This window comes from Eleginops maclovinus, chromosome 5, assembly GCF_036324505.1.
Source record: "Eleginops maclovinus isolate JMC-PN-2008 ecotype Puerto Natales chromosome 5, JC_Emac_rtc_rv5, whole genome shotgun sequence".
Lineage (NCBI taxonomy): Eukaryota > Metazoa > Chordata > Actinopteri > Perciformes > Eleginopidae > Eleginops > Eleginops maclovinus.
The window spans coordinates 23,256,706-23,270,080 of record NC_086353.1 but is presented as its reverse complement, the minus strand read 5'-3'; the positions used below and the strand labels follow the sequence as shown (position 1 = coordinate 23,270,080).

The 13,375-nt window shown below is 40.4% G+C and overlaps 1 protein-coding gene across 1 annotated transcript; it reads right to left on the bottom strand.

The window, feature by feature from the left end:
• Positions 1 to 427: 427 nt before the first annotated feature.
• Positions 428 to 3,068, bottom strand: lbx1b (ladybird homeobox 1b). Its single transcript, XM_063884407.1, has 2 exons — positions 2,404 to 3,068; positions 428 to 1,890 (listed from the first exon to the last, which is right to left on the bottom strand). Exons 1-2 carry the CDS (start codon positions 2,729 to 2,731, stop codon positions 1,403 to 1,405), a joined length of 816 nt encoding a protein of 271 aa, XP_063740477.1. The 5' UTR covers positions 2,732 to 3,068; the 3' UTR covers positions 428 to 1,402.
• Between the last annotated feature and the right edge of the window lie 10,307 nt (positions 3,069 to 13,375).

Genomic DNA, 13,375 nt, shown 5'->3' with positions numbered 1-13,375 from the left:
CCCGCAGAACAAAAAAGGTCTATAAAAGGCCCGAGAGAAACTGGCCCAAAACTTTGTGTTTTTGTGGCATCCTCGTCTTTTTTCCCCCCCGGCACCAGATTTGTGTTTCTCACATAAATTTTTGCCACGAATGGAGAAACACGTCTAAGGGTCAAGAAGCCACGATACGCATTTAGGGTGTGAAAGGAGATGCGAGATTCCGGGCCACAAAATGTTTAGAGCATCCTAGTAGAAAAGGACACAAAGGGACAGAATAGTTCAGAATAATAACTCTAAACAGGCCGCTTTTGATAGGCTAACACGCCCATTTCTGGCAAGGAGAGCGTGTTTCTAAAATGATTTGTTTTGTCCTCACTAAAAAGAAAAAAAGGCTGTTATATTCATGATAAAAAAATCTCGATATTAATTCAAGAATTGCAACATAAAAGATATATTCAGAAAAGCCATTTTATTCCCATAGTAGCCTATATACATTACAGTCTGTGCATTGGTTTTTCAAATAATGTCCTGATTTTAGAAAGGCACTTACAGGTGTACAAAACATAACAAATTCTTATAACTGTAAATCTATTGTATCCAAACAATAAATCTAAAAAGTAGCCTATAGCTTTTCAAAATCACCGCAATATGCATTGTTCTTCCTCGCCGTAGCGTGAGCGTTCGCATAACTCGCATAAATGTCCAGGATTTCCGATCATCATCATCATCTTCATCATCTTTATCATCATGCACAGCAGCATCGGGACGCCAAACATGAGCTGAAGTCAAAGAGGGTGAGAGGGTGGGGGTCCGGTCAGATGATGAGGAGGAGCCGGCAGTGACAAAGTGACACATTGGCGATTTGGCTCACAGAAAAACCGCAAAAACAATTAAATAAAAAAAAAAATTACAAAGTAAAAATAAATAGATAATGATCACAAAGCAAATCATGCATTTACATGCAAAACATATGAAAAACTGGAGCACTTTCATTGTGGTGTGTGAGGGTATAGGCCATATAGGAAAAGCGATGGAAACAGGTGTGTGTGTGTGTGTGTGTGTGTGTGTGTGTGTGTGTGTGTGTGTGTGTGTGTGTGTGTGTGTGTGTGTGTGTGTGTGTGTGTGTGTGTGTGTGTTGGCCTATAGTGTAAAAAAATAATAAGTTACTTTTAGACCATATTGCTTTGATTGCAAGAAGAAAGAGTTTGCTAATGAATACATAGTAAAATACCACTGCATATTTCTTGGTGTGTGTTCATGCTTCACTATGAATAGGTCTATCTGTGCCGATATAAAAGTCATTACATTTTGGTACATGTTCTGAGATATGGTATACAATATAAGCAGTAAGTTACAAGTCCTCGGGAGGATTTTTTTCATCGTCTTTTTGTGTTTCTCGACCTTCCAGCCCCACGCTGCGCCATCAGTCATCCACATCAATCTCCACGTCCTCGTCCTCTGAGCACTCTTTACTAGTTGTGTGGTCTGAGAACGGAGACAGCGGCGAGTTCCGCAGTTTCTGGGCGAGCTCGAGCTCCTGCTGGCCGACCCGCGCAGGGGAATCTGGTCGCGGGTGGCCCAGCGTGCCGTTGGCGCATTTCTCCAGGTCCGCCAGCTTGGCAAGCTTTTCCAAAGGGACCTGGCCGACGGCCTTAGCCGACTCCACGTCAGCCTTCATCTCCTCCAGGTCCCGTTTTAGCTTGGCCCTGCGGTTCTGAAACCAAGTGATGACCTGCGCGTTCGTCAAGCCCAGCTGCTGCGCGATCTGGTCCCGGTCGGCCGGGCTCAGGTACTTCTGGTACAGGAAGCGCTTCTCCAGCTCGTAGATTTGGTGATTGGTGAACGCCGTCCGAGACTTCCGACGCTTCTTCGGGGTGCTTCTCGTGCCGAACAGAGTCATCCCGTCCCGACCTGTGAGAGAGAGGGACAGAGGCCGTGTGAGAATGTGTATCCTGCAGGTGCAGCCCACAGAGCTTCCTCTGCACTGCTGCAGCAGCGTGCGCGTAAAAGTGAACCTAACGCAAAAATAACAACGAAAGTGATCCTACGTGTAACAGTAGGCTAAAGCCCTTGTCTCTTGTGGGAAGGGGTGATTATGAGGTTATTACACAGACCCCACTGGGAAATAGTGTGCACCAGACACACGAGACTTTAATATTAAAGAAAAGCAGTGTCGATTTATTCTGTTCAGCCCAGAATATGAACACGCCTTTTTCGATTATATATTTTTTAAGGAAACAAATTATCTTTCTGGCTATTAAACAAGCCATTTCTAACACAATGCTGTAAAAACAGGTGTATTTAAATGGTGATTTTCCATCTTGTGCAGGCCATACAATAAGACATACAAGTACAGAGAAACGCCCATTATTACATTTTTAAAAAGGTGTTTTTCGACAGTATTTTTTAGGGATCGACATTTACCTTCCGCAGCCTGTAAGACGCTGACTTCCAGCCCTTTGAAGGTCTTGCTGGCCAGCTCCTCCAGCGCGCAGAGCGGGGAGGTCTGGTTGAGCAGAGCCCGGCTTGACAGAGGGATGCTGGACGGACGGTGCTTCTCAGAGGACGATATGAGATGAGCTGTGCCGCAAATCGTGTAACTTCGTTTCACAGACGGCTTGTTCAGGATGTCCTCGATGCTGAAGGGGGTCAGCGGCTTGTTGGAGTTGGCAGGAGGCGGCAAGTGGTCCAGCGGACTTCGCCTCCTGTTCTCCACTGCATCACATTTGGCCACTTCTTTGGATGTCATCATTGGTTGTAAAAAGGACTTCGTTGAAAAAGAAATAATCAAGCGGGTTTAAAAACGAGCGAGACTATCGAAGGGGGAAAAGTCACATAACAGTTGGGAGGTGGGGGAAAAAACAAAAGACAAGGAGGAAAAAGAAGAAAAAAAAATCTTATTCCAGAATGGGATGTCTTCAGTGTCGATCCTCGGGAGCAGCAAGTCCGCAGGAGTGAGATGCCTCCCTGAAAATGGCGAGGTCCAAAGAGTTGACGATTACTAACAAGTTATCATTGATTGGTAGGTAATCAATTATCTCCAGTGGCACTTTCGCCCTCTTCCCTCTCACTCTTTGACTATGTTGCAGTCCAGTGCGGGGCTTTTTGCGACTGGGGGTGTCCCATTAATTAGGACGCATGGCTGGAAGGAGGAGGAGCCCGGCGGAATTATTATAATGCTTTGTGCTCTTATCATCTTTGGTCTAATTTAGTCGTGTGGTGAGACACCAGAATAGGTATGTGGGGTAAATGAGGGGATGCAGAGAGGGAGAGAGAGAGAGAGAGGGAGGGAGAGAGAAAGATTGAGGGAGAGATTGCGATCCTATTTTATGCTTAAAAGTTAGGTTTTAGTTCAGGAGTTTCTAGGCTTTGAGTCAGACAGTATTTGGATTATCCGGATGTTGCCATAAAGTCGACTCAGGTGTAGTTGTAGCAGATATAGTCAGAAGGATTTTTTTCACTCGACCCAAAGCGTGGATGATCCTTTGTTTTGTAAAGGTAATGTAGAGCTGGGCCATATATCAGCTCTGATGATACCTCCTCCGGGGCGGGAGGGAAGGAGCAGCACGCATCCCTCACAGCAACGCCAAAATCCGGGCCATAACTCAGGCAAAAGGGCTCCTTTTTATATCATCCGAGAAATAATTCATCTGCTCTCAAATTTCCCTGCTTCCTTCAGGTTTGACATGATGAGTTTATTTTTCGTGCCGGGCTGAAAGATTGGCGACAGGCTATTTGCATAGGAAAACGAATTTACGCAGCTGGACAAAATATATGATGTTTTTTTCCTATAAAAATGCTTATCCAACGGAAGAAATAAGTGTTTTTTTATTTATTAATTTAATCTACATATTGTTCAAGTTGCCTGTAATTTTTACTGCGGGAGAGGGACATTTTTAAAACAAGTCTAGCAATTTATTATTATTATTATTATTATATTATTATTATTATTGTTTTAAGATATTTTTGTTTCATCGATGCTGATATCATAACGCGGTTATTTTTTGAATATTTTATATATACATTTTTAATGAATGTGATCAGGTTGTTTTGAGGCTAAATATTGTGATGATTATTTTTACGTCATCGATGTGTAAAAAATAAAACATCAACATAATGAAGATGAAGATGATGATGAGAGTGGATAATGAAATTTTAAAAACGTGGTCGTATTTTATACTTCTATTCAGCCTTTTTTAAAATAGTTTCCTATATTCTTTTTCTATGTTATTGGTTTGAAACATTAAACGAGTCCATTTAAACAGCCAAGTACTGTCCATGAAATAAAACAGGACTGACACAACATAAAAGAGTTAGAGACATTTCATTTTGATCTATTATCAACGTTCACCTTTTTGTTAAAACAACATACAATGACACCTTTAATACAAAAATAAGTAATAATAATAATATTCGTTCGTTTTTGCAATATGAAAAAAAAATGTCTTTGGCTGTCAGTTTGCAAATGGTTTTCTGTAGTTTATGTGTCCACTTGAACTATAAGGTTATGAAGTGGAAAAAAAGAAATGGCAGCCAGGCAGTTTATAGCTGCTGCTGGTGGGGGGGTGGAGATCTGATTTCAGTGGTAACTGTTTTCTGGATGTTGCGAAATATAACTAATATAATATTATTTCAAACATTTGTCAAGAGTTGTTTTTATAGCTTTCTAATTATTATCACACAAAAAACATTTAAAAAAGAGATTGAAAAGGGTTTAAATATAAAAGTATCATAAAACACAAATGAAAATATATAATAAGCCATTTTGATTCACTCACGTGCTTTTAAAATAGACATTTATTAAGCACACAGAAGCATTTATAAATTATTTAAGCTAGGCTACATTAATAAAAAATCAAATGATAAAAAGTATAGTAAAAGTAAAAGTATTAAAGCCCTACCAAACAGGCAACAATTTTCATCTCACACACATATAAAACATTACAACAAAATTAGAAAAGAGCATTATAATATGCTATTTTTTGGCAAATAACCAAAATTAATACAAGAATTAAATGGCACACAAGGTGATCTAATGTGTGAACACAAATTATAAAATGTAACCATTTAATTTTGATGAAATGTGTGTGTTTCCAGCCCGCTGAGCTGTGTTTGGCGCCTGTTTATTAAAGACAGATATTTGTAGTGGTGTGTCCTCATCTCTGGGTCTGGCTTGCCAAGGTCAACGACACGGCCTGCCTCTCAGCTCTCCTTTAGCCACACAACTTAATCTCATAAGCTACTAGACTGTGCAAGGGACGTCTACTGGCGGGGGCACCGACTGTCTGGAAAATGACCCATAGACTGCTTAATTTCTTGCTTTTCTTTTTGACCTTTTTTTTTATGGATTCGGAATAACCCCCTCTAGTTGATCATAATCCAGTGCGAGAGTAAAGTATTTCTCTACACAAAAACTGAAAGATTGCCGTTTATGTCAATTATTAATATTAATTATGTCAACAAATGTCACATATTAGGTTACTTGAAAGCATAATATTACGCTTTTATTTAATCTTGATATTATTGCTTTCAAATAACCTACCACAGTGATGTGAAATCTGTTGACATAATGCATTTAATTAAAGTCAACGTTTCAGTTTTTTCAGTGCCCCACATTTCCAAGAACCCAAGCCCTCTTATTCTTCCCAACCAGGTGTTGATTTAGGCCTTCCACACTGCGGTCAGTTAGCTTAAAGTGCCACCCTGCAATGTGTTGTTGACCTGGTGCAGGAAGAGACACAGCATTCACTGCAAGGCTTAGCCTGCGATTAGACAGCTGCAGGGGAAACTACATTGTAGCCATTTTGTGAGACCCCAAAGATGGGGTGTCATGTCTCCCCTCTCCCAAAGGCCTGCCAGTTATCTCAAATGACACCAGATATATATACTGAGAGGGAGAGATGTGTCTCTTGGTTTTAAACATGTACTGTATAAATCACACGTCATTACCAGAGGTCACTGGCTGAGGCACGCCATTGGATGGTTTCATCGCCAGGGCCCGTCTGGTTGGAGGGAGAGTGGATTTATCAGGCGGTGGAATCTCTGGAAAGGCAGCCATATTTTATGTGACAAGATGTAATAACAGGCCTCTGACAAATCCCTGACGGCCCCAGCTTCTCCTGCCTCGCAGTGCGGGGCCAGTGCGGCTGGAATCGTAAGCAGCACCATTATCACCGCAATGCATGTGGACCGCCGCTCAGATATCTGTTTTCTCCAGGGTTGGGGGCTCTTTGCTATGCTGCTCACAAGGGTCTTGTTAAAGGGTTAGTTCAACCAAATCATCATGAATTCTCTCATATACCTCTGCTAGCTATGCAATCATGGGTTTTATGAAGGAAAATTCACCTTTGAGGATTCACATCCAGATTTGTACGGACTCAAGTCCATAATTACATTGAATATAAAAACAATACAATAATGAGAAAATAATGGCACCCAGTAGGAAGTGCAACAATGATGGTTTAGAAAAGACAATAGTTAGGTTGGCATCTTAATGTTGCATATTTTTACCACATTTCGAGAAAAATCTGCAAAAGAGAAAGCCCATCGCTATCCATTACGGTTTTGCGATAGTTTTTAGTGGTTTGTCAAGATAAGCAGTAGGCAGGTATACTCCAGTGCTCTCACGTTGAAAAGAAACAAATACAATTTTATGTTTGAATTTGTGGAAGGTTACTTTATCATAGTAATTTTTCTTCTAATTTTCAACGTTTTCAGGTTGGTTTTTTAAGGAAATTGAAAGTGTTCATTAACACAGATGGACGGAAACACTCTATTGTAAACTCACCCATCCTCAATTTCATCCAATGAGGGGTTCTGCTTATACATCATCTATGCTCACTTACGGTCACCAATGTTAGCTTCCTTTATGTTTAGTGATGCCATTGAGACACCTGTTTTATAACATTTTAGCAATTGTCCTCTGAGTTTTTTACACTTCTTAGTCCACTTTAACCAAGGCAAAACATTACTTTTTAAATTGACTTTTAACGAAAATTAACTGTTTTCAATACTCCAAATCCAACTTCATATTTGTCTGGAGCAATTTCCCATAAAGAAATTAAAAGTAATTTCAAAATGTTGAGCTTCCAAATAAAAGTATTTTACTTCAATTGTATTGAGTAACTTGAAAGTCAATATTAAACGATAAAAACAACTGGAAATCTGGAAAATTCTTTAGGTGTTAAACGTGTACCACAATGTATAAAAATGCTACAAAAAATCAAAATCGTTCAAAATTACAGAACTATAAAAGTGTACCAACAATATTTAAAGTATAGTCAGCATTAATAATACACTCATATTTCGTGAACACAATTTTCAATCTGCAAATACAGCAGAATGGGTATAAAGCAGAAATAAATAAAACACAGTGATAAGTGCCTCAAAATGACACTTAATGACAAAATGACTTAATGACTTTTTCTGCAATTTGAAAAATATATATCACTTTTTTATGAACTAACCCTTTAAAAATAAAAGAACTTCTCCACTCTTAAATCAAACTTTAAAATATGAGTTGTCTTTCATAAAGTTGAATGCTTCCAACACAAAATAAATACAAAGAAACATAAAAATTGAGTCGAACAAAACAGTCAATAAATTAACAAGTCATGACATTATCCCCATGCAGCAACAGCAGAAACATGTGCAGAGTCTCCCATGAAATACAAGGAGTTACCCCATGGGGAGTGTATAATGCAGTTCCTCTGCTTAAAGGACCCTTTTCATGGGTCTCTGACTGAAGTAATACAAAATATAATACTCACTGCAATGGACGCTATAAAGAACCACTCACTCAATAAATAGTTTGACACCAATGTTTAAGAGAGTGCAAACATGTTTTCTCTCCTTATGATGACGATACCGCTGATGGAGATCAGTTTCCTGGGTCTTACCTGGTGGAGCAGTTGTTCCGCTCTCACTCTCCTGCCTGCCAGTAACAGACTGTCTGCACACACCCCATCATACTGGTGTGGTTTGGGGCCTGTACACTTGTTGTCGGAGCAGCCTGAACATAAGCATTTTCTAATTTACAGAAAGCAAAACGGCACATATGTGACCATCGGTTACTGGTCGGTGCATGACCATTAAACCCATCTCCCTAAACATGTTTCACCTCGCTTTTTGTACTGACCCATTCGCAATCTGCTCAGGAGCCACCTCCACATGCTCTCAGTTTCCCCCCTTGCTTCTTCTGATGAATCCCTCCCCTGCACTATGAATGTCATCAGATAATGCTTCATTTGAATGTTCTTCCTTTCTCATCTACTCTTCCCCATTAAACACAGTAAGCAGTGATGCTGAAGGATTGTGCTATTTGGGATGGTCAGGGTGGGAAAAAAAATATTCACCGCCTTTGGTAATAAAAACTGCCAGAGGACAACTGGGGAGAATTATGATGACAATCCTTTAGTTTTTTCGTTTGTGAGGGATGTTTTTTTGTTTTCTGATGCAACGACGATAAAGAGACCTCCAGGTGAAAAACACAAGATCAGTCGTCACTTTCAGAAGTGTAAACACCATCTGCAATTCTGTTGATTACTCGTACGTATAATTATAGATCAGACTGGATTTTAGTTCTTATTATTTACTGTTTATTTAAGGCTGCAATTAAATCAATAATTCCAAACCTGTGATATCTTTTGAGTTTAAGCTACAATCATTTTGGATGATCAACTCCTTTTAAAAAAAATCAAATCCCAGCTTATTTAATTCAAACATGTACTTAAGATAAGATAAGACCACCAGGCCACACTAATTACATGAAGTGGCATTGGGTTGTGTTCATTGAATGCCCATAGGGGTTTTTCCAATATGGCCGCATGGGAACAAACGCTGACAGGTCAGCTGTTCTCTCTGTGAGGAGAGGAATGTCTCCCTTTCTCCTCCTCGCTCCCTCTTCTTCACTCTCTCCATCCTTTGTCAATTATTTTCCTCTCTTTTTTTCCCCTTCTTCTCTCTGTCAGATCTCCCCTCCCAACACACACACACACACACACACACACACACACACACACACACACACACACACACACACACACACACACACACACACACACACACACACACACACACACACACACACACACACACACACACACAAACATTGTCTTTGAGAGATGGCCTCTGTCTTTCAATTAGCCTGCAATGGCCCTCTTACAAGGCTGGCGTCTGGCGAGTTAGGCCTGCAGCAGATGCTGCTGTGGATTGGCCGTTCATCTGCAGCCTGCAGACTGTATTGAATAGTCATTAGGGTGGAGCTGACTATTCATGACAGAAGAAGTGGCTTTGTGTGGGAGGGGATCCTACTACATCAGGTTATCTTTATTCTCTTGTTCTCTGTGGGGGATTTTTTTTTTTAACTAGGAGTCTCTGATTAGGAGGATAAACAGATAATGAATAGTCTCCCTGCTTGACAGTCATCTGAAGTGTTTTTATTTTTGTGTTGTTATGGTTTGCTGTATGATTTCTGATCCCAGGGAGGAGAAAGCAGCAAAGAGCTGCAGAAAACCCCCTGGTGGGCAGAAGAGCCACGAGCCAGGCTGTTGCGTTTGTGTATGATTTGTCCACTCTCAGTGGGTCTGTTCATGAAGCACCTGGCAACCCTGCATAGAGGAATATGGTGGCTGCCATGACCATACCCCAACACACACACAACCATATGCCCCCATTGTCATTCCAATGAGCTCGGACAACATTCACTTTCCCCTCCTTTCAGCAACCGCTATCAATACAAACCCCATGTGGAGGGGCCCGGGTCAAGAGGAAGACTCACCACAAAGTTGCTGCTGACACACAGGGAGGCACTCACACACACACATATGCATTTAAACACACACACACACACACACACACACACACACACACACACACACACAGTGCTCCTGCGTCCCTCTGCTCCTGAACCCCCTCCTCTCCTGAACCCCCGTAGGCTGGACTGAGGAAATGTGAATTAGCTTCATCAATGCAGAGGTTAACATTGCGCAAAGACGATGTTGACCTCTCGTTGTATTCTTGGTTTGATGTCTTTCTTAGGGCCAAATGCTTATGAATAAAAATGGCGAGGGGAGAGGTTGACAAAGGGATTTGTCTGACTAATGCCAAGGGAAAACCCCTCAGGGAAAGCCTGGTTAAGCCCAACACCATTGAATCCCCCCCCTGAAGTATTATCAATCATGGCGTGGCTCACACAGCGCCGTTATTGTTTTTGCCGTAATTTTGTCAGAATAGCTTTCATTTGTCTCTAATGAAAAGTGTCTGCATTCATCATGCTAATGCTGTGACGGCATAAATATCACAAGTGGCAACATATAGAGCCTTCTTAAACATGTTTCAAACATATGTGCAGCTGCTTCTGCCCGAGTAGTAAAGCACTTAATTTCACTTTAATGGGAAAAAATTAACCAAATTACAAAACACATATTTTCTCACTTAGGGCTGTCACCCCATCAGAATATTTACTACACTGTTATATTTGCCGAAGGAATTCACCATTATGCTACTTTCACAATATCTATAGAATACGTTTTAAAATAATGATTTTTTGGGGGGGTTCATTAATTATGAGTGTGGGACATGGGTCGAGAACAGAAAAAAAACCCTGAAAATACTTGATAGAAGTTGGATCATTGACAAAATGTTAGCAAATGTTTAAATAATATGATATTGATTTTTTTTTTTTTTTTAAAGAAACGCGGTTATCGTCTATTCTACTGTGATATCCCTATTTTTACTTAAAGCTGTAGTGGCATCAACGATAAGATAAGATGTGACTTTATTTATCATCATGGGGAAATTCAGGAGTTTAAAGCAGCAGCAGTGTCAGAGTGAAAAACAGGACAGTACAGATTCACACAAGGTAACAAAATAAATACAAATATAATGATATAGTAACTTTTGAAACAAGATACCCCGGTAAAACGTTGATCATCTGAATGAACATATATACATATTTGGATTGTTAAATGTATTGCAGGTGTGAGTGCAGGTTAAAGTCTTGCACAAACAGTGCAGGTTTTATTTATACTGGTTACTGTTAACGGGTTATAGGGCCAGCCCCTGATTGTGCAGCCTGATGGCTACAGGCACAAAGGACTGTCCGAGGCCCTATCTAGCCCTGCAGGTTATTTCGGTCCAGAGAACATCTATGAAAAAACATGTTATGCCCTCATTTAAAAATTGGAGTTGAATGGAGCTTAATTGTGATGATCAAAGAATGGAAAAATTGCATTAACAATACATAAACAATGTCTCCTTTACACTGAGCAGCGTTTATAGAGATTCATTCTTTGGAGTTCAGAAGAAATTGAGGTTCATGAATTGTTTCTGTAATGACAAATTGCTGCTAAAAATGTCACCTTTCAATGCTTTAAGCACATACATTGTGTTAATCGTATAATAATTCCTCAGAATGATCCCAAATAAACCCTGCCTATTGAGATTACCCAGAAAATATGTGTGCTCTTGTTTTAATTTGGGTGGATCTGCACTGAAAAGATGTAACATTGACTTTAATTAAATGTATTATGCCAGCAGTATAAACTTCAACCAATTATTTTTTTATTTTAACTTAATGTTTTTGCCTTTAACTCACCTAATACAGTTACGTGTTATCTGTCGATAAAATACAAAGTTTAATTTTTGTATGAGTGTGGCCCTGCAAATAATTCAAGGGAAGTATACTTATATTATTTGTCATTTGAAATAAAACAAATATCTGATTTTTGAAATGACAGCTTAATTCTGCATTATCCATCAACAAATTCAACAGAATCAGCACAAATTTTACAACCAATTTAAAAAAGGTTTGATGGCATCCTCCATAAACGTGTTGATGGTAATAATCAACGGTAAGCACATAAACAACAGAAAACCTAGGGGCAAGAAGGCTGAAGCAGGTCCTCAACCTTTGACCTTGATCTAATTGAAAACATGTCCGTGTTGGTTGGTTACACAAGAATTCAAAGTGGTTTGTTTAAGGTTACAATAAAATATAAAAAACGACACGTGGATATGCAGAACTGAGAGCTTGTTTCACTGTCAGAAATCACTTTTGGTGACTTTCAGTGTGTGTGTTCCTACATGCAGGTGCTTGTCTTTGTGTGTAAAAAAAAAATTAAAGACTGCACACTCCCACACACACTCACATCATATGCTCCACAGGGCCCGGGCTTGTCTTTATGAGTTTATTAAAAGCGTCTTGTTTTGTATCATGCTCTCCCAGCAAAACAACCACAAACCCAATATATCACACTGTTATTGTGGGTAATTAAGTCCAAACCTTAGTGTTATACGATGCCCGTTGTCCATAAGCAAAAATGACCATTTTAATTGCAAAAGAAATATTTGCTTGCACTTTATCTAGCGTGAAAGATAGTATTACTCTTCTTAATATTGAAGGAGGAGGAGGGCCCGGAGAAGATAGCACGGGCATTCATTATACTAACAGTGCCCCTTTAAAATGAATGGTAATGAGACACAACAGCTATTTACTTTGCTTTAATGCTGTGGCAAGTAGCAAGCATGACCCCCCTCCTCCTCCTTCCTGCAAACACCCCCGCTGCTGCCCAGAGCTTTTTAAATCTTCAGACTTGTTACACTGGCGAAATACAACGTCGCATTAAAAATGTAAGAGGTACGCGTCGAGCCCAGACGAATTCACCTCGTGCTGATAATCCTGCTAATCAGTGCAACACAGCGTCTGGCTTCTACTGCTGCTGCCTGACACACTGTATATCATAATGGAGGGAAAAGCACATCCTCATCCATCAATCATGATTATGAATCCTGTCTCTTATACGTTTTTTGTGTCCTCTTCTTCATCTCACCGTGCAGTATTTTTCACAGGCGAACTCAATGAGCTGCTCCTCTCTCTCTCCCCCCCAACAGATGAGTGTGGCCTGAAGGAAGAGGGCTGCCATTCATCCAGATCTGTGCCTGTTCCTGCCGTTTAAACTCGAGCAGGCTCGACTAATGCCCCTGCCTCACTTCTCCTCCACGCTGCTGCTTTATAGGCTTTGTTCGAGGCAGCTCCTTTATTGCTTCCCCCCGCCATCAACCTTTTTCATATTTTTCACCTCCGAATTCTCTCCACCTTGCTGTGATCTCTTTGTTTCTGTCCTCTCATCAACTCTTACCCTTGTGTTTTCATTTACCTCTCACATCCCTCCTTTTGCTTTCTCCATCTCCTTCTCCTCCTGTAAAAAAACATATAAAAAGGTGGGTGGTGGGGGGGTTTCTTAGAAGAGAAGTCGGTGGCGTTGAGCCGAGGAGGACACACTCCACTTAGATAAATATCCCCATCGCTCTGAGCAGAGCCAGGGAGATTTATTCATCCGCCGAGCTGGCAGAAAATTGACTTGTTTCATGGGGGCAGGCTAGTGACGCATCGCCA

Coding starts and splice junctions, on each gene's coding strand:
- lbx1b (XM_063884407.1), bottom strand. CDS start 2,731: ATGATGACATCCAAAGAAGTGGCCAAATGTGATGCAGTGGAGAACAGG. Junction 1,891..2,403: donor CGTCTTACAGGCTGCGGAAG/GTAAATGTCGAT, acceptor TCTCTCTCACAG/GTCGGGACGGGATGACTCTG.